Genomic DNA, 23,651 nt, shown 5'->3' with positions numbered 1-23,651 from the left:
GACTGGGAATCGATCCTTCCAAACACTTTCACCCCATAGTGGTTAATTATTGTACTTTATAGTCTCTGTTAATAGGCAGTAGGATATTGTGCATTTGTATAATCTTTATGTGCTTACATCAAGTCTGCCAGTGAGTCACCGAAGAGACCAAGGCCGTGACTCCTAAACTGACTCCCCTCACTTTCTCTGTCTGAAAAGTGCAGGCTCTAGAGTAAATGTGCATAAATATTGAAAATCCTGAGTGTTGCCTTGTCAGGAAGAGCAGCCAATCACCCAGAGTAAGGCAGAGAGATACTGAACCCTAGTGTATCTTGTCTTTCCTTTCTTTACACTTCATAAATCTGTAATTGCCGTTGTCTGTTTACAAATAAGTGCTTTTAATTGCATTTTATTTAAACCTAGCATGAACTGAGACACAACAAGGCCTTCCTTTCTCCAACATGTATGAAGGGTTTCTGCAAACTAGGCTACCTGAAGTGCTGGATCTGCCCAGCTCCTAGGTGTGGTAGCATGAATACCCATTTCAGCTGCATGGGCTGGTGGCGGAGCTGACACTTCTAGGATCGGTGAGCTTGTTTTTACCAAATGACTGTTTAAAAAAAAAAAAAACTTTTTAGCTTATAGAACATAAAGATGCTTAGATACTTCTGAAGGGCAGCTATTCTGAATGAGTGACTTGGAAGCTGGTATACCTTAATTTTCTGGGTGTCAGTTAAATTTGGACCTGTGGCGGGGATGGTCTTGACAGTGCCATCCTAGACTCCATGTGTATCAATCTACCTCCAGTGAGGCTGTTACCAGCTCTTACAGGATTCACACCTTTGGACTTAAAACCTCATACTTCTGCAACAGTAATCTGAAATTTGTTAACTCCAGCATAGTGCCTTCTTTTCCATGGATATGAAGCATTATAGAAAGTGTCTGTTTGCAATCTGCTGCAGCAGCAGATGATGGTAGGTCTTTTTACAATGAAAGATTGAAATTCTAGATTGAATTTCTGATGGAAAAATTCTGTTTTTTACTTGCCACAATTTCAGAACATGCCATATTTTTAACAGAAACACATAGATGTTAAGAACAGACATTTTTAGTGGCTGCTAGCAATAGAATTTTTAGTACCAAGATACTGGTACTATATTGATTGACCTAGTGGATATCAGCCGATATTGTTGTCAGTTTGGAATGAAACATTTTAATGATTATCCAATCTCTGTCTTAGCATCAGGTAAAGTAAATGGTGCAGTTGCATCATTCAGGCATTCTAGTGTCATTCAGCCGGAGAAGATAAATGGGTCTTCAGGATTACTTGTGACAGTCAACAAAACAGGAAATAATTCAAACAAGTGTGGGTCTTTAGCCATGAAAAGCTTTACTGCAGAAGTTGCAGTCATAAGCAAGCAGCTTTTAACATTCTCTGAATTCACCTAACTTCAAGCTGCAGTTATGGAAATTTGCAACAAATCAGTAGACTTCTCTGGAAGGATTTTATGTAATTTGAATGTAATGGATAAAGATGAGTGTGACCTGGATTGCCTGGATTCCACTGAGGAAAATAATAAAGCCAAATGAAAGATTAAATTTCCAGGAGCCAGAAAGGCTATGGGCTTTTTGTCCAGAATGAGAGTCGTCTTCTTCTGTATGATATTACCAAGACAGACACTGTATCCCATTTTATTCTTTTCTTAAAAATGGTAGTAGAAAATGAGAAGAAATGCGAAAAAAAAAAAAAAAAAGAATTACCTAGGTTATGTAAGGACAAATTTTCATCCTGTAATAGAGAAATTTCATTGCACTTAATTACTCAAAAGAGATCTTGGGAGGTGACTTGGTAATAGTTTGTCAGTTCTGGCTGGCAGGTGGCTACCTACCCAGAAGTGCTTTAATTCTGGTCTATTGGAAAAATTACATAGAAATTTTATAATAACGTAAATATCTCAGTGTAGCATTGATCTTTTTAATAAATTTATTAATGAGCTTAAGCCACACTTAACTAGACAATATTAAATTTTTACTTACCAGCTCAAATTTTCTGTCCTACTGTTCTGCTATGAATATTATCCAAATTCCCTTCTTTTCCCGTACTATACACGTTGGTTTCAAATCTGATAAAATGGGGTTGAGGAGGATGAGTTTTGGAGGTGGGTTTGTTTTGGGTTTTGTTTTGTTTTTATTTTTAGACAGGCAGAGTTTCATTAATTTTGTTATGATGATCCACTAATGAGACTTAGCAACTCATAAACTCATGTATAAATATATATAAATACATATGTAATGTATGTATATTTAGTTCACAGTTGCTGGCCAAGTATTTGCATATTCTCAACTGTCAGGAATAAAAAATGGCTTAAGTTAGTGTCACTTTTTCTTCATAATCACCAATTAGGGTATTGCATTTCTTGATAACAGGCCTTCACAGTTGAAACAAACCTGTACTCTTACCATGGATTTATGAAAAACACATAACCTTTTAGGTAAACCACTGTTGATTTCTTTCACTCTTTGGAATATATTCTACTATGTAGTAGAGTATATATGGTGAGTATATATATACTCGCTATACTGTGAGCATATAATCTGTTTTTGTGTAAGTGCTTCACAATGGTGGTATTTTCAGAGTCAAAGGATACTTTTGCTCTGAATGGCTGAAATACAGGACATTTAGAGGCTTAGAAAAGGTGGCAAACTGTTTGTGACAGGAAACCATACAGTCGTTAGACTGTAGTCATTAGTCATTAGATACAATCATTACTCATAGAAAAAAAGGATCTGATAACCTATACCGAAATAAATGTATTTTCTACCCCTTTCTCCTTACTAAAGGACCTAAAAAATGGCAGGGGACAACAAAATGAGATTAAATGCAAAAGAAAAAGGTAATAAACTTAGTTTATGAGAAGGTAGCCTCAAACACCCATTCAAGGGATAATATGTTACAAGATCTGAGTGCAGTAATGGGTAAGAAAGAAACTGTTTCAAGGGTAAAAAAAAATGTTATTGTTTTAAAAGATCTAAGTGCAGTAGTAGGCAACAAACTACAGGGGAGATTTCAACAGAAATATTTGATACTAGGTGCAAGTCTTGTGTTAGCTACTTGTATATACCCTGAATCACGTACTTATTTCTTTTTAAAGAAATTTTCTCATTGTAAGAAAAAATCATTGTATAAAGATGGGTACATATGGTGAAATTTCATAAGGAAAGGCTTAAGACTTGAACAGTTAAGAACGTATGAAAACATGGTGATAAAAATGACAGAATTTATGAAGGTAAAAGGAAAATACTAGTCAAAACAAAATTGAGGTCGCGTACTAGGTATGGTTTTTAACAGAGTGAGGACTTAAACTCCTAAATCGCTTCCACAGGCCACTACTGGCAACTTTTTCTTCTGAGTCATCTAAAATTGCCTTAGACAGCATAGCCGGGAATACATTTTATGTGAATAATCTTGCATTTCTGAGATGTGTCAAAGCCTCATCCGACAGGTTTTTTTGTCTTTCCTGTCTTCTGAAGGCTATTCAATAAATTACATTACCATTCCCTTTATATTAAAATGTGTGTCTTCCTCAGTATCACCTGGATAAAGTGTAATCTGAGCAACCATGACTAGTGTTGGTATGACATTGCAAAGCATAAATGGCATCTGAAAATTCATACTTCTGTGCAATATAGCCTTGTTTTTCTATGCAAGACAGTTCCGGCTTATTTAAATAAACTTCATCATTTATAGAAAAAAAAAATTGCTGTTCTAAATTTCCATGGGTGGTGGAGTGAAATCTCTGCCTGCGGTACTGGCCGTGGAGCTGAGGGGCTGCGCGAGGCTGTCTGGCTGCATGCTGTGTTGTCCCATCTGCACGTTTCACAGCCCAGCCTTTCACTGCCTTGGCCATCCCTGTTTCCATCCCTGTCTAACCTTTGCCCACCTGTAATTCATTTGTCCCCATTGCTGTACCCACACCCAAATTTCAGGCGATTTGGCTTTACATGGTGTAACTGGTGTGGCTACCCGGGTACTGTCAACCGTACAAGATGCCCTCCCCTAAGGCTCCCCAGTACTCCTTAAGCTTTCTCTGGAGTTTGTCTGTTTTTCACGTAGCTCTCCCTTAAAGATCTGTAAAATCCAGCCGTATTGTCAGCTTCTCGCATTATCTGTCACATCCAGCAATTTTATTATGTCATGTCCAGTAGTTTTTCACATCCTGTTTATTCAGCTTAATCTCGGGCCAAGGCCTAGTCATCTGCCTGCAGCCTTAACAAGATCCAACTGGCTGACAGGTCCATTTAGCCTGATTTCCCCCCAAAGTGCAGAGCAGCTGCTGGAGCAGCCAGCACGGCCTGGTGCAGGGACTCGGGCTGGTCCTGTGCTGCTGCTCGCTTGCTCCCTGCTCATCTCATCGCTGTTGTCCCTGCCAGAGCTCTCAGCTCGGCCCAGGCACCAGGCAGGTGAGACAGTGCTGATGTGCTTCACATTGTGTGCAGCAGCCTGCAGAGATCCCCACCTTGCTCACGTCCCTGTCTCTGAAAGGGTTTGTGATAGTTGGTGAGGTAGGGACAGTTTGGAATCAGAACAAAATGATCTGTTCAGCTTGTCTCTAGTCACCTATTATCTTCTTGGGGGATGATCAAAACAAAAATCAGCTATTGGGATCACCATGTCCAACTCGCCTGCATGCTGGCTGCCCTTCCTCGCGTAGGAAAGAGATGAAACCCATGAGTTATGACAGAAACTACTGACCTCTGGGTGTACAGCCAGCACCGTTCACAACAGCATCCTATCTGGCATCCACTGGTGTGCTGGTGGATGATGGTTATCAATGCACACCATAAAGGGCAGCAGTACCAGCATGACTGAGTACGGGCCAGCTGCTAGAGTCAGACCAGTGTGTAAGCTGCCCGAGCCTGCAAGGGGAGCAGATGAGGGTCTCCAGCTCAGCCAGGGAAGCAAGAAATAGCATGTGTCCCAACAGCCAGCTGCAGAGAGGAGACAGGGACAGCGCGTCCTGTGCACAGATACTGCTGAGACGGGGAGAGTGAGGGTGTCAGTGCATCACCCAGCCTGCTGGTAGGGGCCAGCAGAGTGTCTGTATTTTTCCTGCATCGGGTGTTGTAGGTTGATTCTACAGGTGCTGGTGTTTGAGAGGGGCTCCAAGGTGCACAGGGCTGGGCTCCAGCAGCAGGGCAGGAGGAATCCATGGGTCCCGGAGATAGGAGGCACCAGCCACTTACAACAGCCCCCAATAGAAGCGATGGAAGCAGGTAGTAAATGCAAAGGTTCTCTCTGTGAGTTGGGAATCCTTCAGCAGTGTGCACCTCAAAGTTGAGAAGGCTGTGCTGGGAAAAACATCATGGTATTCTCTTCCTGTTCTCCTGTCTGCTGCTGACCATTAATAGAGGCAGAAGAAAGGTCTGTATAGCCCAGTAATTTCACTCATATGGCTACTTTCACAAAAATGAGGTATTGCTGAAGGCCATATAAATCAGAAATGCTTGTTCTGCCTTAAATCTAAGGAAAGTGAAGAAGATGTTTATAAATTCGGGCTTTTTAGGTTCACAGTCTCATTCTGTATATTAAGCATTTCAGTGAAGCTCCATTCACGACCTCACATTCCAAACTGTTACTCCTGCTCTATCAATATGTGTGATTCTGCAACGTTAAGCTAGTGAAGATCATATAAATTACCTATTCTTTTTTAATATAAAGAAACAGCTAAATTTAATGAACAGTACTGGGTTCCAGAGCTTCATTCATAGCTCCCAACCAACTATGTGACTGTAAGCATGTCACTTAACTACTGTGTCCTACTTTCACCATCTGTGAAACACTTTGGAAAGTCATGGAAAACTGAATCATAGGTCTTTTCCATCTCTAGATTCTATTAGGTCATGCAGTCTGTCCATCTGCCAGTGTAAGATTGTTTCCTATATTCACCAGTGTTTTTCCAGTCTGGATTCTGCATGCCAAATGATTGGGCTTCCACCGTTACCTCTGGGAGATGATTTTGCAGGCATCTAGGTCTCGTTGTCAGAAAGCTCTTCTGACATGCACAAAAACTGATTTTTTATTTTTTTTAGTTTCTCCATTTTGTCCTGTTAGCTTATTCTTGCTATTATATGCCTACTCATAGTTTTAAGACACGTATTTACACAGTATCTTAAAGACCTAGGTAAGATGCAACTCTCGGATTTAATATACAGAAAGAACAACAATGTAAGATTTTGAAATTAATGGTATGACTGTCTAATTTCAGGAAGAACCAAGTACATGCACAGACTGCTGTAGAGCTGAGTTAGGAAGAGGATAAAATATGGAAACCTAACAATGGAGTGGGATGTTTAATGGAAATATTGGAATATTTATCAAGGATGATAAATTAGGGTAATAAAAGAAAGTAATAAGTAAACATGAAAGTCTTTCCATAATCTCCTTTTAGAGGTGTAAACTATAATGTCTTGCAAAATTTGACTTTCATTTGATTACATTTGATCTTGGCTAGTACATTAATTATTCTGACCTAATAGTTGCAGTAATTGCTTGAAAGGGTTTTCAGTTAGTGTCTCTCTTGTCTTAATCTAAGCATAGTATTCAACTGCAGGCACACACAGTCATCTGGACATGCAGCACTTTGTCAAACTTTAATATTTTGCACGTGCACCTCCAGTTTATATTTTTCTTCTTAATTGACCACTAGTGTTGTGATTTGCTGTAATTTAGACTTAAGGCATCTGCTTTCCTGGAGTTTCAGAAATTCAGTGTATGGATAATTTTCTTCAAGTGTTGAAGCCAGCAGCATTTAGATACAATCTCGATCTTAATGATAGCTATCAGAATAACTAGTTATCTGTGTTATCTGTGAAATTTTTCAGAACTGTGAATGTGTGAAAGGTATTCGGGCTCAGCATAACAGTAGTTAATTCTTAAGTCTGGGAATGGAAATTGCATGTGTATTACCTTCAGAAAAGAAGGATTTCTATTTTTTTATAATCATTTTATTTTACTTTTCAACTTCAGTTTCATCGTCTCAACCTTACATATACACATATGTTGATCAGTTCTGATGTAACTTCAGAGTCTATGAGAATTGTGGAATTTCATAACCTTTCAAAGCTTTTATGAAGCACAATCAATACAGACAATTTCTAGAAATAACTTCACCATTCTACGTACTTTGCTTTTGAAAATCTCCATTTCCCTTAGTAATATTAGATAGTCAGATATAAGTTTAAATTAATGTTTAAATTAATTGAAGTTTAAATTAATTTTTTTAAGTAAATGTAGTATTTACATAAACAACAACAAAAAAGTCTGTATATAACAAACTGAATTTCTTCCTTTAGTTAATCAACAGGAGATGCTATAAAGTTATCATGTTTATGAGGAACATAAAACTTAGAAATGTTTAGTGAAGTCTAAAGAATAAATATATCTTTCATCCACAGGAAATAAAGCCAGATCAAGTTACCAAACTTGCACTTGGGAAAGAAATTAACTTTGAAAGTGTCTGCAAAAAGGTAAGGCTTGTTGGTCTTGGTTTTCTGCACCTTGTTCCATGAGTGTGAGAGAGTATGCGAGCTCCTTAGGAAAAGGTGCATATGTGGGTGGGTACCTGCATTTGCATGCTGTCTTGTGTATGTTATATAAGGTTTTCCCTACAGGCCTTCCTTTTCTAAGGAAATGTATCCACTAGGACACGTCTACAAAACACTATATAGTTGTTTAGCATGAGTAGCTTGTCATCAGGGCTGGCCAGCTAATCCCTAGTAACTAGAGTTGCATACCAGGAAGCATAGTAGTGTTCTTTCTGTCTTTATAAATGGATTTGTTATGTTTATGTAGTGTATATACACGGATCAGTTAATGTAAATAATCAAAGCTTTTAACAACAGTTGAAAATAAGCTCTAAATACTTCTAGAGGCAGAGAGAAGCTTACCCATGTGAACAAAACATTAGCCTGAAATAAAGGTGGGATATTAACACCACCGTGGCTCATGAATTTCAATGCAGTGCTTCTCCTGAAAACCACTAATGATGGTATGTTACTAAATATTAACTAACGAGCGTACCTGTAAGGGATGAAATGAAGGCACAGAAGTGTGCAGATGTTCTTTGTAATAAGTAGCTGAGGATGAGAGCAGGCATAACACTCTAAAAGAAAAGTGAAGAAGAGCAGAAATACGTACCCTTCTAAAAGGTGCTGCAGAAATGATTATACATAGCAATTCTGAATCAAAAAATAAAATGAAACTGTGTATTTCCACCAGATTCTCCTAAATTCCTGTGGGTGGTTTACTGAGGACTGGGAAGAGTCAGAGATCTGAAATGTACATCATGGACAGTCTTAAGTTTTCATGTAGAATTGGATCATTTCCTCCTATAATGGCATCACTTGTGTGCAATATAACTGTACTATTTCAAAGCACAACCATGTGTGGTGCAGTTCATCCATCAGCATAAAGTGGAGCAGGATTTCACTGAAACAAAATAAAATTAGTATGCCAGAGAAGAGAAATCTCAGGGTGGATCTCATTAATTTATGTAAATACCCAAAGGGAGGGTGCAAGGAGAATGCAGCCAGGCTCTTGGTGGTTCCCAGTGCCAGGACAAGAGCCAGTGGGCACAAACTGGAACATCAGAGGTTCTGTCTGAACATCAGGAAACACTTTTTGCTATGCCAGTGACCGAGCTCTGGCACAGTTTGTCCACTTAGGCTCTAGAGTCTCCCACCTTGGAGATCTTCAAAAGCCACCTGGACGTGGTCCTGGGCACCCTGCTTGGGGTGGCCCTGCTGGAGCAGGGGCAGGACCTGGTGCCTCCAGAGCTCTCTGTAAGCCTCAGCCCTTCTGTGACCGTGTGATAGTATAGTACACTTCATATCATAGGAATTCAGGATTTTTGGAGCAGTGTTTGGATGGAAGTGTCTTATGTTTTTGCTTCTCTTGATGATGGAAGAGAGTCAGGAAAGGGCCACAGAGATAATGACAAGGAGCTAAAAGGCAGCATTCTTTTTAAAGTTACTTGACCAACATTTTCCATTCTGAATATGAGCTAGTCACTGGTTACTATGGTGTCAGAAATGGTGCAGATGTGAAAAGATTCATGATAGAGAGGACACGTGGAGAGGGACTTTAAAGAGGGTGCTAAAATTCAAACAATAAAACATTTTGTCATTTAATACTGTAGAAGATTCTCTGCCAAGAGTTCAAATGCATCAAGCTTGTGCTGATTGCATTCTCAAAAGGTGTAGAAGCCCCCAGATGAAATAAAAGAGTTTTAAAAGAGTTTACAGGTTTATAGTTGGAATTTTATTGTCTAAGAGGATAATTCTATTGCCAAGAATATAACAAGAGGTATTGTTAATCTTACCCATTCATTTTGTGTATTCATTGCTTTTCCTAGTATTTACTCAGATGTAAGCAGAGGGGAAAAGTGTAAGAGAAGTCTGTGAGATTCTCCTAGCCATGGGTATACATATTCCTCCCAGATAATAGGATTCATGTTTTCATAGTCCTGGCTGAGTGCATTCCAAATGTATTTAAAATAGACTTTCATTTAGCAGGAATTGTTGAAAACAGATAATACAGGTGTCTTCATGGAATTGTTTTGATTTTTAAGATCTTTTGTTATTTGTGTTACTTTCTGCGGCTGGTAATGTTTTGTGGTTGTGGGAAAGTCTGTTCATCTCATGCTTTGTAGAGAACAGGTCTCCTGTTTCAAAACAAGTGTTTGGATGGTGGCTGGTGCTCTTTGAAACCTCTGGGGTGGCAGGGTTATCCTTAGCATTGCAGCACTGCTGATAAGTGGTAGCTTAGCCATCTTAACTTCACTGGTTGGCCATAGCATATCCCCAGCTAAAGAATGTATCCCTTGCATGCTTTAGCAGAAGTTAATTTTCCAATGTATTATTCCTTCTTTTCCCACAGTTAGTTAGAAATAATAAAATTTGGGGAAAAAAAATCTATATCAATATTCTGTAGGTCACATGAAATGTCGAACACATTGTTTACCTTCTCATTAACTCGAATTTCGAAATATTTGAAGCAAAACATCCTGTGGCTGTTTTCATTTTCCGAATAGGTTTGTTTTCATTGATAAAAGGCAATCTGCTTTTAATTCACTGTGGAATGCTGAATATTAGTTTTGCATAGTGGACGTGTAGTCAAGATAGTTGTTTCATTCCTTCTGCCCACTGAGATTTTATGTTCTATTACTATGTTTTCCCATATATTTTTCAGAATAAGATAAGCATACTTTTCTATTTAGAAAGAGTTTGCATAGATTTCAGTGAAGTACAATAAAATTGTGCCATTTAGCAAGTGACACTGTAACTGCAGTTTTTATGATTTAGCTGTCAAGATTATTATGCTGATGGTTCCTGATAAGCAAATCAAAATTATAGTTGTGGAGTGAGTTGGCAATTCACCAGCCACATGACACTAGACTTTTTCTGTTTTTCATTAATAAAAATGTCATAGGGCTGGCCATGTTAATGTAAGACAGGAAGCAGTGGGTGAGCAGTCATTTGTGCACCTCTGATGAAACTTTCAAAGCCCATTTTTAATATTGCTGCAGCTGGCACCATTACTATTAACAGGTGATAAAGTCTGTTGTAAAGATTGTAATAAATGTTGCCATGTGACTTCAACTGTATATAGTTGGTGCTTAGATACAGCTGTTGAAAAATGAAAGCTATTTTCTAGGTTTTGAATGAGTTTTATGCACTTTTTGTATGCAGTTGTGTACTGTCAGCAATGAATGTTTTTGTTAGTCATTAAAACTGAAAAACGTGCCAGTTTTGTTGTCTATTTTTTTTCTTTTAACTTGCCTTCCAACTGTGATACATTTTGAACTGTTCTTTATAGCATGTGTCCCTGAACTGATATGGTAGGCTTGGTTTCTTAGTGGTGTGCTCCAGCACTCCAGAAGTATAAATCAAAAGCTAATCATACAAAAAGTTCTTTATTATAAGTAGAGAACTGATTTAGAAGCTAGCAAGGGCCATAACCATTATCTACTGTTAACATAGTTTCAAGGTAAGTTAGATAGGTTAAGAGAGGCTGGATAGATAGGTTAATATGCAATCATATTTTTGTGGTATTAGAGAAATCATATGTGCTGTTTCTCCAAAAAAAGAGGACAGTAATCCATCTATGAGCACCTTCATCGTAACTCCAGTTGCTTTTGTTTCCCTTACTGATAACAGATACTAACTTCTTGTAGCACCTCACTTAGTTTTATTTCCAGTACAAACTTGGTATATAGAACATGAAAAAAAAAAAAAAAAAAAAAAAAAAAAGTTGTGCTTTGAACAGTGAGAATTACAGAATCCTACGGCAGCATAATGGAACTCTCTTCTCCAGGCAAAGATCTTAAATGCCATCCTGCCTTAAATCAAAATATTCTTATTTTTTCCTAAATAATCTACATGCTTCAAAATTCATTAACTTTCAGATTTTTAGGGGAAAATGTGAAATTGAAAATGCAAAGGACCCGATGAACTTTTCCTTTAGTAAAGAATAGAGCACCAGTATACATTACTATGGCAGCTTAAACTGAGCACATGATTTGTATCTTAGTAGGCAAGTCAATCTGCAGATGATAAATGTATGTCCTCTGTTTTTTGCTCCTAGATACATAACATTAGTAACAGAGGTTTCCTTTTCTGCACTGAGCTCTCATGTGTGGTCCTTGGAACCACCTTTTCCTGCTAAATCCTGTATTTTCACCTTCTCCTCCAGTCTTGTCTGAAGTATGCAGATGCTTGTCTGAAAAGAGGATTCTGTGCAGCAAACTTGGAGTTTATAATGATCACCAAAGTTTGGTGCCATGGCATATTCTTCTGAGTCTCAGCATTACTGAAAAGCTTGCTGCAATTTCCAGGCGTGTTGAGAAATTTCTTCTAGTCCAGAAATGTAATCCATTACTAGGCCTTAGAAGCTTTTTTGTTAATGTAAGGCCTGGTCAGCTTATTTTGGATTGCTTCGTGTTCAGCGACCAGCTTTGTCTTGTTTGGAATTTAGATGGAATTCTAAGGCTTTAGGAACAGGATCTCAGGCAGCTTATGCATGGCCATAGGCAGATACATGCCAGGATTTGACTGTGCAGCCTGGTGCACACTAAGATTTTTGGTAACAGCTGTACTTAACATATGATTTTGGAGGGATGACATTAGTGCTGTTTAGCTTTAGGTCCGTCAGTTTTTAATGGATGCTTAAAGGCTTTTATGCTACAGTTCTGGGGGTTATTTTGGGGGTGAGTGAAATTAATATCCATGGCTCATACAAATCTGGCATTTAAGAACTAGCTAAAATATTAACAGCAATAATAAAAGATTTTCTGTAATTTATCAAATAAAAATGCTGTTACTTCACACTTGAGAAGAGACTACTCCACCTACCAAGCTCCTCCATGAACTCACTGGATTGCAAGTGCAGGACTGAAGAAGTCAAGCAAGAAGAGTATGAGAACGAGATAGAAAGGTGTATGGGCAAAAAGGTGTATGGAGCAAAGGATAAAGTTACAAGACTGATGGTGTATCACCATTATTTATTTCAAATAAACTGTTTACATTGCAAAATTAAAATAGCAATTATGAGATTCATATCCTTCTTTTTAAACTATTATTTGAACTTCTTAAATTCACAACTCTGTAATCAGCGAGCAAAAAAAAAAAAAAAAAGAGCAAGGATAGGGTAGTCACAGAGCTTGTGTTGCTTTAAGTCCTTCTTCATATATTTACAATGAAAATGCATTTCACACCAATAGTTTGTTAAAAGCATTTTGTGAAAGGTTGCCAACTTTGAGGCATTTGAGTATCACACTCAGTAAGCAATTATTTGGAGCATCAGGTTCCCCAGAGTATAGCACTAACTGGAAGTCTTAGGTCAGAAGACATGAACAAGACATGGTTATACAAACATAATATTTACTCTTACACATAAACTTGTTTTTTAAAATGTAAATTTATTAAGGAAATTTTAAATTTGATACTTCTAGTAATTTTTAATTTTATAATGAGGAAAGAAAGGAAGATGGCATTTTTGAATCACACACAATTTTGATTAAACAGCAGCATCCAAGGAGAAATGCTGGTATCTGTATTTTCTAACTTTGAAAACCATAATGGTTTCAATTTTAGTTGACGTTCCTAAATGTACATTTTGTGATTCTGGCTTTACTTTATTTGAAAATGTACTTTCTAATGGAAAATATATTAAAGAGAAAAAAAAAAAAAAAAAAACACTCAGTATTCTCTGTGGATTTAATCTGAGGAAATACATTAAATCATAAAAGGAGCCTGATGCAAAGTCCCTTGCAGTTTAATTGAAGACTTTCCATTAACTTCAAAGGCTTTGGATCAAGCAGAGAATAGTTGCTGTCTTTCGTTTGGGCTTTGGGGGATTTTTCCACAATCCCCTGCCTTCCCTCCCTTCCAAGGCCCCCCTGAAGAATTCTGGCTACAAAAACATTCTGATTAGGATAGATTCTATTATTGATATAAAACTTCTGTTTCTGTTGCTAGTACCTTTAGTAGTTATGTTGCAGCATAACTAGATAATTACTTATGTGGATTTTTAACATACTTTGCTTATGAAAATATTTTTTTTTTGCAATCCATAGACCATAGGGAAAGAACTACTGTATGAATCAGTCTTTTGTGTAATAGTGGGGTTATAGTCCATCAACTTTGTACAATACACGCACTTATCATTACGTCTTTGCACTGAGCTGTTTTGTGGCCTGATTTTAGAAATGTTGGGGAGAACAGCTGCTTTTCTTGTGGGGCCCATGATTTTTTTTAATCTAAATTCAGGTTGTTAATACTCTCCTTAAATTAGGAATTATGTATAGATAATCAGTGCATAATTATAATACGTTTATGATCTTTAATGACGGTCTGTCAGTACTCTTAATAATATCCATCTCCTTTTTCATTGTTTGTAACAATGATTGGGAGCATTACTGTCAAAACAGTTTTATGTGACCAGATTTGTTACCCTTATTTAGTTTTGCATCAGAATGAATATGTATTACCTTGTATGTACAATGATGTTTCCCTTCCCCAGCAATGTTTATTATGAGAGTCGTAAAAAATACTTTTCACAGAATCCCCACATGATAAGACATCGTGTTGAGTTCCTTTCCTTTCAGTATGGAAGCAAAGACAATGATTTGCATATCAGACACTAGATATGCTTTTCTTTATGTAATGGTTGCATCTGTCAGCATGATACATGTTTTTGGAAACGTGTTGCATTGATCTTGTAGCACAATTTCCTGTAACACAGGCTAATAGGATTGGATTAATGCTGGGAATCAGTGTTGCAGTGTTGGATTCCTTTTGTCTTGAGTATTTTGATTCTGTTTGAATGGAAGTTAAACTGAATGTATGAAACCACTGTTTCCTGCGAATTTTCCATGTCAAACACCAGATGTTAACTTTAACAGGAATGTCTGTGGTCTTTCTAACACTACTGATGAAGTGAAGAATTTTGCATTCAGCGATGAATATCGCATTCAGGCGTAAATACTTTCTCTGTACAATCTGACTGATTGTTGGTTGGTTGGCTTTTTTTTTTTTTCCTGAAGGCTTCTCATCTTCCAAAATTGATCATTTGAACTGTGAGTTGTTTAGCATGTCTTTTTTACATATAAATAATATATAAGCATATGTGTATACATAAAAACAAAGATATGCTAAGCTGCATGTGTGTCCTTTGTGCAGCCCATGAAACTTTAGTCTAGAACCCATCACTATGGCTGCAACTGAAGTTCTATGTCAGAATGAAATGTATAAAAAGTATTAAAAAGTCTGTCAATTTTTTGACAAATCCTTCTCCATTCTTGAGCTGCCACCCGTGTGCCTCAGTATGGTCACTATTTGTGAGCAAAGAGGTAGGCAAGACTGAACTTACAATCATCTTCAGCACCAGAGTAGCATATGATCTCAGTTTAGTTACAGCCTGCATCTGTCCATCCTCGAAAGAATACTTTCAAAGTTCAGTGTTGAAATAAACTACTAGCAGCTTTGACAGCTTTTCATGGGGGTAGTACATGCATCTCTGACATGAAAAGGCTGTCTCCTGTCAGGTTTTAAATGACTAAGCCAAGGATCTGTTAAAATGTATTCCTGTCCTTAGCTAAGCTCAATATCAAAATTGATGTCCTTTCTTTAGATTGGAATAAGTTCATTTCAACTATTTCAGCTTTCTGTCCACCAGAACCCCCAGGTCCTTCTCTGCAGGGCTGCTCTCAGTGAGTTCTCCCAGTCTGTGTTCATGCCCAGGTGCAGCACCTTGCACCTGGACTTGTTGAACCTGTGTTGGGACCATGTCAATGGCTTTGCAGAATTCCAAGCAGATGACATTGGTTGATCATTCCTTGTTAACTGAGGCAGTCAGTCTATCATAGAAGGCCACCAGAGTGGTCAGGCACGACTTGTCCTTGGTGAAGCCGTGCTGGCTGTCTCAGATCACCTTGTCTTGCACGTGCCTTTACATTGCTTCCAGGATGACCTGTTTCATGGTCTTCCCAGCCACAGAGGTGAGGCTCACCAGTCTGTAGTTCCCTGGGTCCTCCTTTTTACCCTTCTGAATAATGGGAATAATGTTTCCCTTTTTTTGTCATCACATATTTAATGGATATCCTCCTCAGAGTCTTTAAGGTTATTAATGAAAGGTGCTGTCTTTACAGGGATGATGGGGCAGTATGTACATGCATGAGAGTAGAACTGTGTTGTGAATAATTGTTTTTAGTATAATAGCATAAAAATGTAACAGGAAAACAGAAGCACTAAGAAGTCCTGAAAATGGAAGTTACAACTGTAATAAAAGTTTGGTACTAGTAATGTCCTACAACTTACACTTAGAATGATGATTGCAAATAGAAAACCATAAACCAGGTTATAGAAACTACAAATTTAAGACCGCTGGTAATAGCAAGACATTTCAGTTACCTTTAATTCATCTATTTAATTCATTAATTCTGGGTCTGGCAGGATCATAGAGCAGATCCTTCTGGAAACTACTAAGGCACATGGAAAATAAGGAGGTGATGGGTGACAGCCAACATGGATACACTAAGGGCAGATGGTCCCTGACAAATGTGGAGGCCTTCTCTGACAGGGTTACAGCATTGGTGGGTAGGGGAACGGCAGCTTATGTCACCTACCTCAACCTGTGCAAAGCATTTGACACAGTGCCACGTTATATCCTTGTCTCTAGATTGGAGAGACATGAATTTGATGAATGGACCACTTGGTGGGTAAGGAATTGGCTGGATGGTCGCACTCAGAGAGCTGCAGTCAACAGCTCAATGTCCAGGTGGAGATCAGTGACGAGTGGTGTTCCTCAGCAGTTGGTATTAGGATGGGCACTGTTGAACATCTTTGTCAGTGGCATGGACAGTGGGACTGAGTGCACCCTCAGCAGGTTTGCCAATGACACCGAGCTGTGTGCTGTGGTTGACGTGCTGGCAGAAAGGGATGCCATCCAGAGGGACCTGGGCAGGCTGAGAGGTGGGCCTGGGTGAACCTCATGAAGTTCAACAAGGCTGAGCACAAGGTCCTGCACCTGGGTCAAGGCAATCCTAAGCACAAATACAGGCTGGGCAGAGAATGGATTGAGAGCAGCCCTGAGGAGAAGGCCCTGGGCATGATGGTGGATGAGAAGCTTGACGTGAGCTGTCAATGTGTTCTTGCAGCCCAGAAAGCCAACCGTGTCCTAGGCTGCACCAAAAGCAGTGTGGCCAGAAGGGTGAGGGAGGGGATTCTCCCCCTCTGCTCTGCTCTTGTGAGGCCCCACCTGGAGCACTGTGTTCAGCTCTGGGGCCCCAGCATGAGAAGGACATGGGCATGTTGAAGTGAATCCAGAGGTTGGCCATGAAGATGATCAAGGGCCTGGAGCACCTCTCCTACACATAAAGGCTGAGAGAGCTATGATTGTCCAGCCTGAAGAAGAGAAGATTCCAGGGAGACCTTATACTGGCCTTCCAGTACCTAAAGGGGACCTACAGGAAAGCTGGGGAGAGACTCTCTGTCAGGAAGTGTGATGATAGGACAAAGAAGAACGGCTTTAAACTTAAAAAGCATAGATTTGTATTAGATATTAGGAAGAAATTCTTCATCCAGAGGGTGGTGAGGCCCTGGCACAGGCTGCCCAGAGAAGCTGTGGATGCCCCATCCCTGGAGGTCTTCAAGGCCAGGCTGGATGGGGCCTTGGGCAGCCTGGGCTGGCGGAAGATGTCCCTGCCCATGGCAGGGGACTGGAACAATATAGTCTTCTTTTCAGAAGACCCCTTTCAGACCAAACCAATCTGTGATTCTATCACAGAAATCATAGAATGGCTTGGGTTGGAAGGGGCCTCCTTCCAGTATGATTTGGTTACTAAAGACAGCCTCTAAATTGCATCCTTTATGTATCCATAGGGAAGGTAATCATTTTTTCAACTTCATCCACATGAAGGGGCAGGGAGGAGGATGTGCTCCACCAGATGAGGAAGCCCTGTCTTGCCGTCAGTCTGTTCTAAACACTGGCACCGACCGATCAATTTCAACCAAGGTTACCTGACGTGGTTTTAGAAGCTCATAGTTCCAACAGGTTATTTCTGTGTGTAACAGCTCTTCCCTGAGTAGGAGTGAGAAACCTAAATCAGTGGGGAGAGAAAGGTGACTGCGGTTCATCACCTCTTTGTCTTGTTTTGAGAAACACCACAGAGGGTGTGCAAGAAGAGAAGATGTGAGGTGGAACGCACATGAGTTGTCATCTTCCATTGTTCCTGTTGCTTACAGAACCTACTGTGTTAAGATGAGTTTGATGCTATTTAAACAATTATGATTACATTAAAGACTGCCAGCTACTAACCTATTTCAAATTGAAAAAGTTCTTTCTATATATATGCTTTGTGGTGTAACCCAGAATTGTGTTACAAAATTAGAATAGAATAAATGACATTTCTGATATTTCTAAAAATGAAAAACAGCTGCTGCTGTCCTTTGCTCTTTTTATTTGCGTATATGAAACTATCAGTTCCTTGTTGTATATCATAGAGAAATAAAATGCAAAACCTTTCATACTTGTTCCCTCCTTCCTATCCAGGTCTTGCAATTTAGAACTAAGGAATTAACAGTTACAAAAAATGTTTTTTTAAAAAAAAAAAAAAAAAAAAGTTATGAAATTTCAGATTCTTTCAGCTCAGTATGAGTCTGTAACACTGGAAAACCATATCAAAAATCCTGAAGACATTATTGCTTGAAAGTTTTAATACCTGCCTGTATAATTGGAAAAATAAGATTTTCTTGAGTTATTGGAATTCTGTTTAAGGAAACAACTTGTCTCTTCAGATGTCAGTGAATGTAGGTACATTTAAAAGTCTTGGTTAGGTAAAATGAGAGCATGGGTTTAGAGCATATTGCCCCTCTATGGCAAGATCATGAAGTAAGAGAATGTATGGGAAATGTGATGTAACCAGTTACTTACTGAAAGTGTAACAGCATTACATTTGAAGGGTGGTGTAGTTTTTCTTGGTTTTCCAATACCAATAATTGTGTGATGATTGAAAGGGTTGAGTGATTGCACTTCAGGAACACTCTGCATGCCAAAGTAACAATAATGTAATGGCCCAGAAGATGCCTGAGAGCCTCCGAGCATAAAGGTGGTTAATCTGTGCACCATATGGTGAACTACCTGCTAGAAAATGTGACCGTTCAGGTTTTCCATTAATTTTACATTCATCATCTGATGATATTCTTAAGTAACAGCAGGGCTTCTATATATATCTGACATGTGTTTATGATTAGAGTGAGTTTCAAATGCATATACTCCCTCAATAGACTTAATGATGGAAAATCTGTATTTTGGTGCCAAGGAATCAGTATGTTTATCTCAGATGTTTAATAGTTTTTCAGTGAACTGAATTTGTGTTTCCATTGTCTTTTTCAGAAAGTGGCTGCAAAACATATAGATTAAAAGAAATCTGTTTTCAATTGTGCACAAAAATTGCAATGTGAGATGCCAAGAAACTCTGTCTTGTTTTGAATAGCATATTCTAATATGGCCTACCCCTGGTTCGTGTGTGCAGGATTTGTGAAGTCTGTAAGTCCTCTGTGCCCCCAAATCCCTGGCCATCATAGGTTCTGCAGCAGTGCTCTGAACGTAAACACATCTCTCTCTTGAAGTTTTATCTGAGGATGCTGACCTGACAAGTCTTTAGTTATATATTGGCAAATTCCCTGGTGTTAATGCTTGTGTAGGTGTGAGCAGAATGGTGTAGGGTTTTGTTTGTTTGTTTGTTTTTGTTTTGTGTTGTTTTTTTTTTTTCAGAGATAATTCTTTTAACTGCCTGTGATTTGAAATATACACGATTAAGTCAGAGCTTGTTTTCAACTGTTAGTTTTGAAGCTTTGCATCTGTTTTAAAAGTTTTAAGATCTGAACTGTGTCTACTTTCTCCAGTGGTTCTTTGTTATAAACTCTTGTATGTGCTCACATCTATGCCGCTTTATCAGGCTCCAGCTGACAAGATATGCTTTGAGGTTTGAGCATCTGTCTTGCAGCAGAATATTGTAAGGACATCTCAGGATTACATCCCTAAAAGTTCTGTACAGAGTTCTGTCTCCAAACTGATTTTGTCAGGAGACGGGTGGATATCTCAATTCTGAAGCTTAACGGGATCATCCAAGGTTGAGTACTGTGAGCTTCTTGGCCCATTAAGCAGTTCTAGTAATGTAGAGCTCATCCTTGTACACTGCCAATTTGTTTGCTCCCATCTGCTTCCACTCTTTGAGTCTTTGGACATGCCCATGATGCACAGTTGGATCTTGGGAACTCAGATGCATGTCTGAGTATTGCTGGTCTACTTTGTGTTTCTGTTGTCTTTTCTATAACAAGCAAGCAAGTGTAAGTAAGCTTTTATTTATTAATTTATTTTGTTTTCCCAAACAGCACTTGTTTCAAATTTAATTTTGAGACTGGCCAGCTAACTCTCCATTTGGAGTTAGTAAACTGCCTATTTTGAGCCTCTAGACCCTCATTCTAGGTGGCCAATTGCAAGCAAACAATTAGTCGACTTTTCAGGATACTTCACATGCTTGGAAAAGTCAGTTGTGGTTTCAGATCTGATATGGAATACTTGTCAAATTAATTTATATATGAACTTCACTCTAAATGTCAATATATTCTCTTAAGAAGTCGGTGTGAATTTTGTAGCAAAGACCTTTCTCTTTGTATTGTTCAGAGCTACCGCCTGTTATCCAAGACACATTTTGTTCCTGTTCCCCCTGAAAAGTACATTTTTTGCTTCAGGGTTTCTATTTCTTCATATTTTGCTTTCCACTTTAGTTTCTCATTATCATTGTCTTTTGCCTGATTTTTTTTCCTTCTCCTGTGGCATCTATTTTACTGTGCTTTGTGCCAATTTTTTATTTTTTTATTCAGTTTGGCAAAACTCAAATACTTTGTACTGATGTAGTGCTTCAATGTTCACATACAAAAATACACAAAATGCATATATTTTATTCCAAAATATATGGAAAACCATGCAGTCTTTATGCTGTAGTTTTACGTACTTGACTTTAAATTGATATAAGTCAGAATTATAAATACTTAATGCTGGTTAATTGTACCATATGTACAATTCATGTAATTTTGTATTCATTTAATATATTTTAATTAAAAATATAAGAAGTCTTTGTTAGCAGTCTCTCCAGCTGCTTTCTACTGAAGATTTGTCGACGTCATGTGCACATTTTTCCCAGCATAAAATAATGTTCAGCATGATTCTAGGCTTTGTTGAAGGTCAGCGGAGGTTTCACTGGGGTAGACTAACTAACAATAGGTTGAACTGCTGCAATTTAGAGAGAGGAAGGAGGAGTTGACACAATGCTAGCTTTGTGACCTCTTTCACAATCTTAAGAAATTGACTTTTTTCTTCAAAATGTGTTTATTGTTTGCGTGGGAGGCCAAATTGATGGGATTATAGACATCTTCTTCCTGGCCCTGCAAGAGGTGAAGAGCAAGCAGCATTTGCGATTCCCCACAGTCTTGCTCTTTCAGCTTACATGTAGGGTTTACCCTGTTCACCATGAGGAGATAATTAGGAATCCATGCCTGTTTTATTCTGGATTTCTTGCTCTGACTTTTCTTTATTGAAACAATCATAGGAGTTATTTTATTCATAAAGAGAAGAAGGAAAGAATTAGCAGTAGATTGAATAAGTGATTTGGACTTGGCCAGGTCTGTGTTTTATTCCAAGCTCTGCTGTAGATCACTGTGGTAGTTTGTGATGAAGCACTCTTTCTTTTTGACCAATTCCCAACCTGAAAAGTAAGCATTTACCTCACAGTTGTATGGTTGGCTAAATTAGTTGTGACAGGTTAATCCAGAGGAACTCTGACTCTTCTGTATTCCAAATAAAGTTGGTCTTGAAACACTTGTTCTTAAAGTGCCTTTAAACGTTGTTAAATGCATGGACTGTAGGTATTTTTTCATCATGCATACAGCAAAGAACAGCAGGAAGTCTATTTTGTTTGAGTTTTTGGCATCTTTGGAAACTCACATTTTAAATGAAGAGGGAGACAATGATAGAAACAGGTTTATGCTCTGTACTTATTTTTGATAAGAGACAAAACAAGCTAAATTGGATGTTGATTTGAGGGTAAATAAAGTGAATGGATTGCGGGGGGGAGAATAACTTTGATCCATGCATACAAGTTAAGTTAGAGGAGTGTAAGAAGCTCAGCAGTATTTAGAAGATTTTGATGCTTCTTCCTGAAGCTGGATTCAGAAGTCCATAGAATTCAATGTTCGCGTGACAGAAAGTGCTACTGCCATCAGTGCAAGACCAGCTGGGTTTTCCAGACCTCTGACTTGCATTGTGCGTAGTTCTGCAGTGACCAAAAAGTTTGTGCAGAGTACCCCATGTTGCTGTGAGTATTCAACTCCTTACAACTTCCTTGTGCTTACAAGAGAAGTAAAATAATTTTTCATATATTTTCATGGTTGAATTATGGCAATAACAGAAAATTAGGCGAGCCAACATAAATTGTGACAAGTCTTAGGAAGAATAAACAGGTAGTCAAAGGGGACTTTGGGGTTACTGTGTATTTTGGTGGTTTATGAGAAATTGTTCAATTTTTGTCCTGTTTTTCTATTTCAAGACATTGTCATACTGAGGTTTTTACAAAGGCTTTAGATCTGTTAAGACATACATTTTAGCTTCAACTGGAAAATGTTCAACCCATTTTAAAAATTATACGTATATTACAGTTTAAAAAATAAATAAACTAGCGTGATTTCCTGAAATCCATACAGAATTAATCGCCATAAGAATTTCTCACTTGCCTTAATACTAAGCTCATAGAGCTACTTCTCCCTAATAGCTGTACCATCATTTTGAACTTAGATGGAAAAACAGGGAGACTTGAGTAAAAAATGAGTAAAAGTTGAATAAAATCCAATAATTTCTGGTTATCTATTTCCAGTGCAGAATTTGAAGCAGTTAGTGCTGATGTTTCTGTCCTGTGCATACTGTGTGATGCTTGCTGTTGTTTCTGTATTTGGAAGAGTCACTCTTTTAAACTCTTGCCATGCCCAACAAAGACCTGTTTCTTGCATCCTCTATCTGATCCATCTTCCCACTATGAAGACGGGACACAGCCAAACAACCTCAGGAGCTGTAGGGCAGCACCGCTGCCACAAGTGTGATCGATAACCAATTGGTTCTCATACCAATATCTTCAGTTGATCTGATGGCCACAAGACGCGTACCATATGTCTTGCAGACATAAAGGAAGGGGGAGAACTGACAGCATTTCACAGTCAGAAAGTAACTTTTCTCAATGATCTTTTTCCAAAGCAGTATGAGGTCATGGGATGGACTTGGATGGCAGCCATCATCTAGCACCTTCAGACACCCTGTGACTCCACATTAACTGCATTCCTCCTGCTGTTGTGAAAGACAGCTGTAGCTAGTTAGAGCTCTGGGAACAATATGTGGATTAAGAGGTTTTCTGATGTTTTTAGCACAGAGAGAGCTCTTCTACTAATCTGCTACAAAGGGTATTACAATGACATCTTCTTTTGGCCCAGAATTTGGGATTTTTTTATGCTTAACCTGGTTAGCATTCTCTCGTCTTTTTTTTTTAACTTATTTTTTTTGCTTGCTTGTTTGGTTGGTTGTTTTGTTTTGTTTTGTTTTAATTTCTTTCTTGTTTTCTTTTGAAATCAGGCTGCTGTTGCACTTTAGACTGTTCTGCCAGTTATTATAGAAATATCAATATGACGTGTTTCTAGGTTACTTTTGTGCTGTAGGTTTAGCGATGTACTGTATACTGTGTGCTCATTGATAGGTTTTCTGACTGTGTCCATGTGAGTATTATAATAAATCATGTACAGTGACAGGTGGAGGGCCACCAAGCATTGCCTGTTTGGCGGCACTGTCCTTTGACCCAGCTGAAATTCTTGTTGGTAGTCTTCTAGTAGTAGTCATGGTTAGGCTATCTGTAGCAAGGCAGTCCCTTCTTGTACAGAACCCAACAGAAATAAAAGTATGACCTCTTTCTTCCCTGTTATTGGTTATAATTGTAGCACAGAGGGTAAAATCTAAAGAAAAGTTGAACAGGATGAGTAATAAGGATGAAGCAATGGTCAGAGGTCTCCACTTC

At 38.5% G+C, this 23,651-nt stretch overlaps 1 protein-coding gene across 1 annotated transcript in view; it reads left to right on the top strand.

Annotated features, from left to right (window-relative positions):
* SRFBP1 (serum response factor binding protein 1) overlaps positions 1–23,651 on the top strand; it is a 79,424-nt gene that overhangs the window by 43,872 nt on the left and 11,901 nt on the right. The window contains exon 4 of the mRNA XM_082784396.1: positions 7,435–7,506. Coding sequence (XP_082640522.1) covers positions 7,435–7,506 — 72 coding nt within the window. The remainder of the gene's footprint in view (positions 1–7,434; positions 7,507–23,651) is intronic.

The sequence above is a fragment of the Aythya marila genome, assembly GCF_965140915.1.
Source record: "Aythya marila genome assembly, chromosome: Z".
Lineage (NCBI taxonomy): Eukaryota > Metazoa > Chordata > Aves > Anseriformes > Anatidae > Aythya > Aythya marila.
The sequence above is the reverse complement of the archived record's forward strand: the minus strand, read 5'-3'. Positions and strand labels throughout refer to the sequence as shown.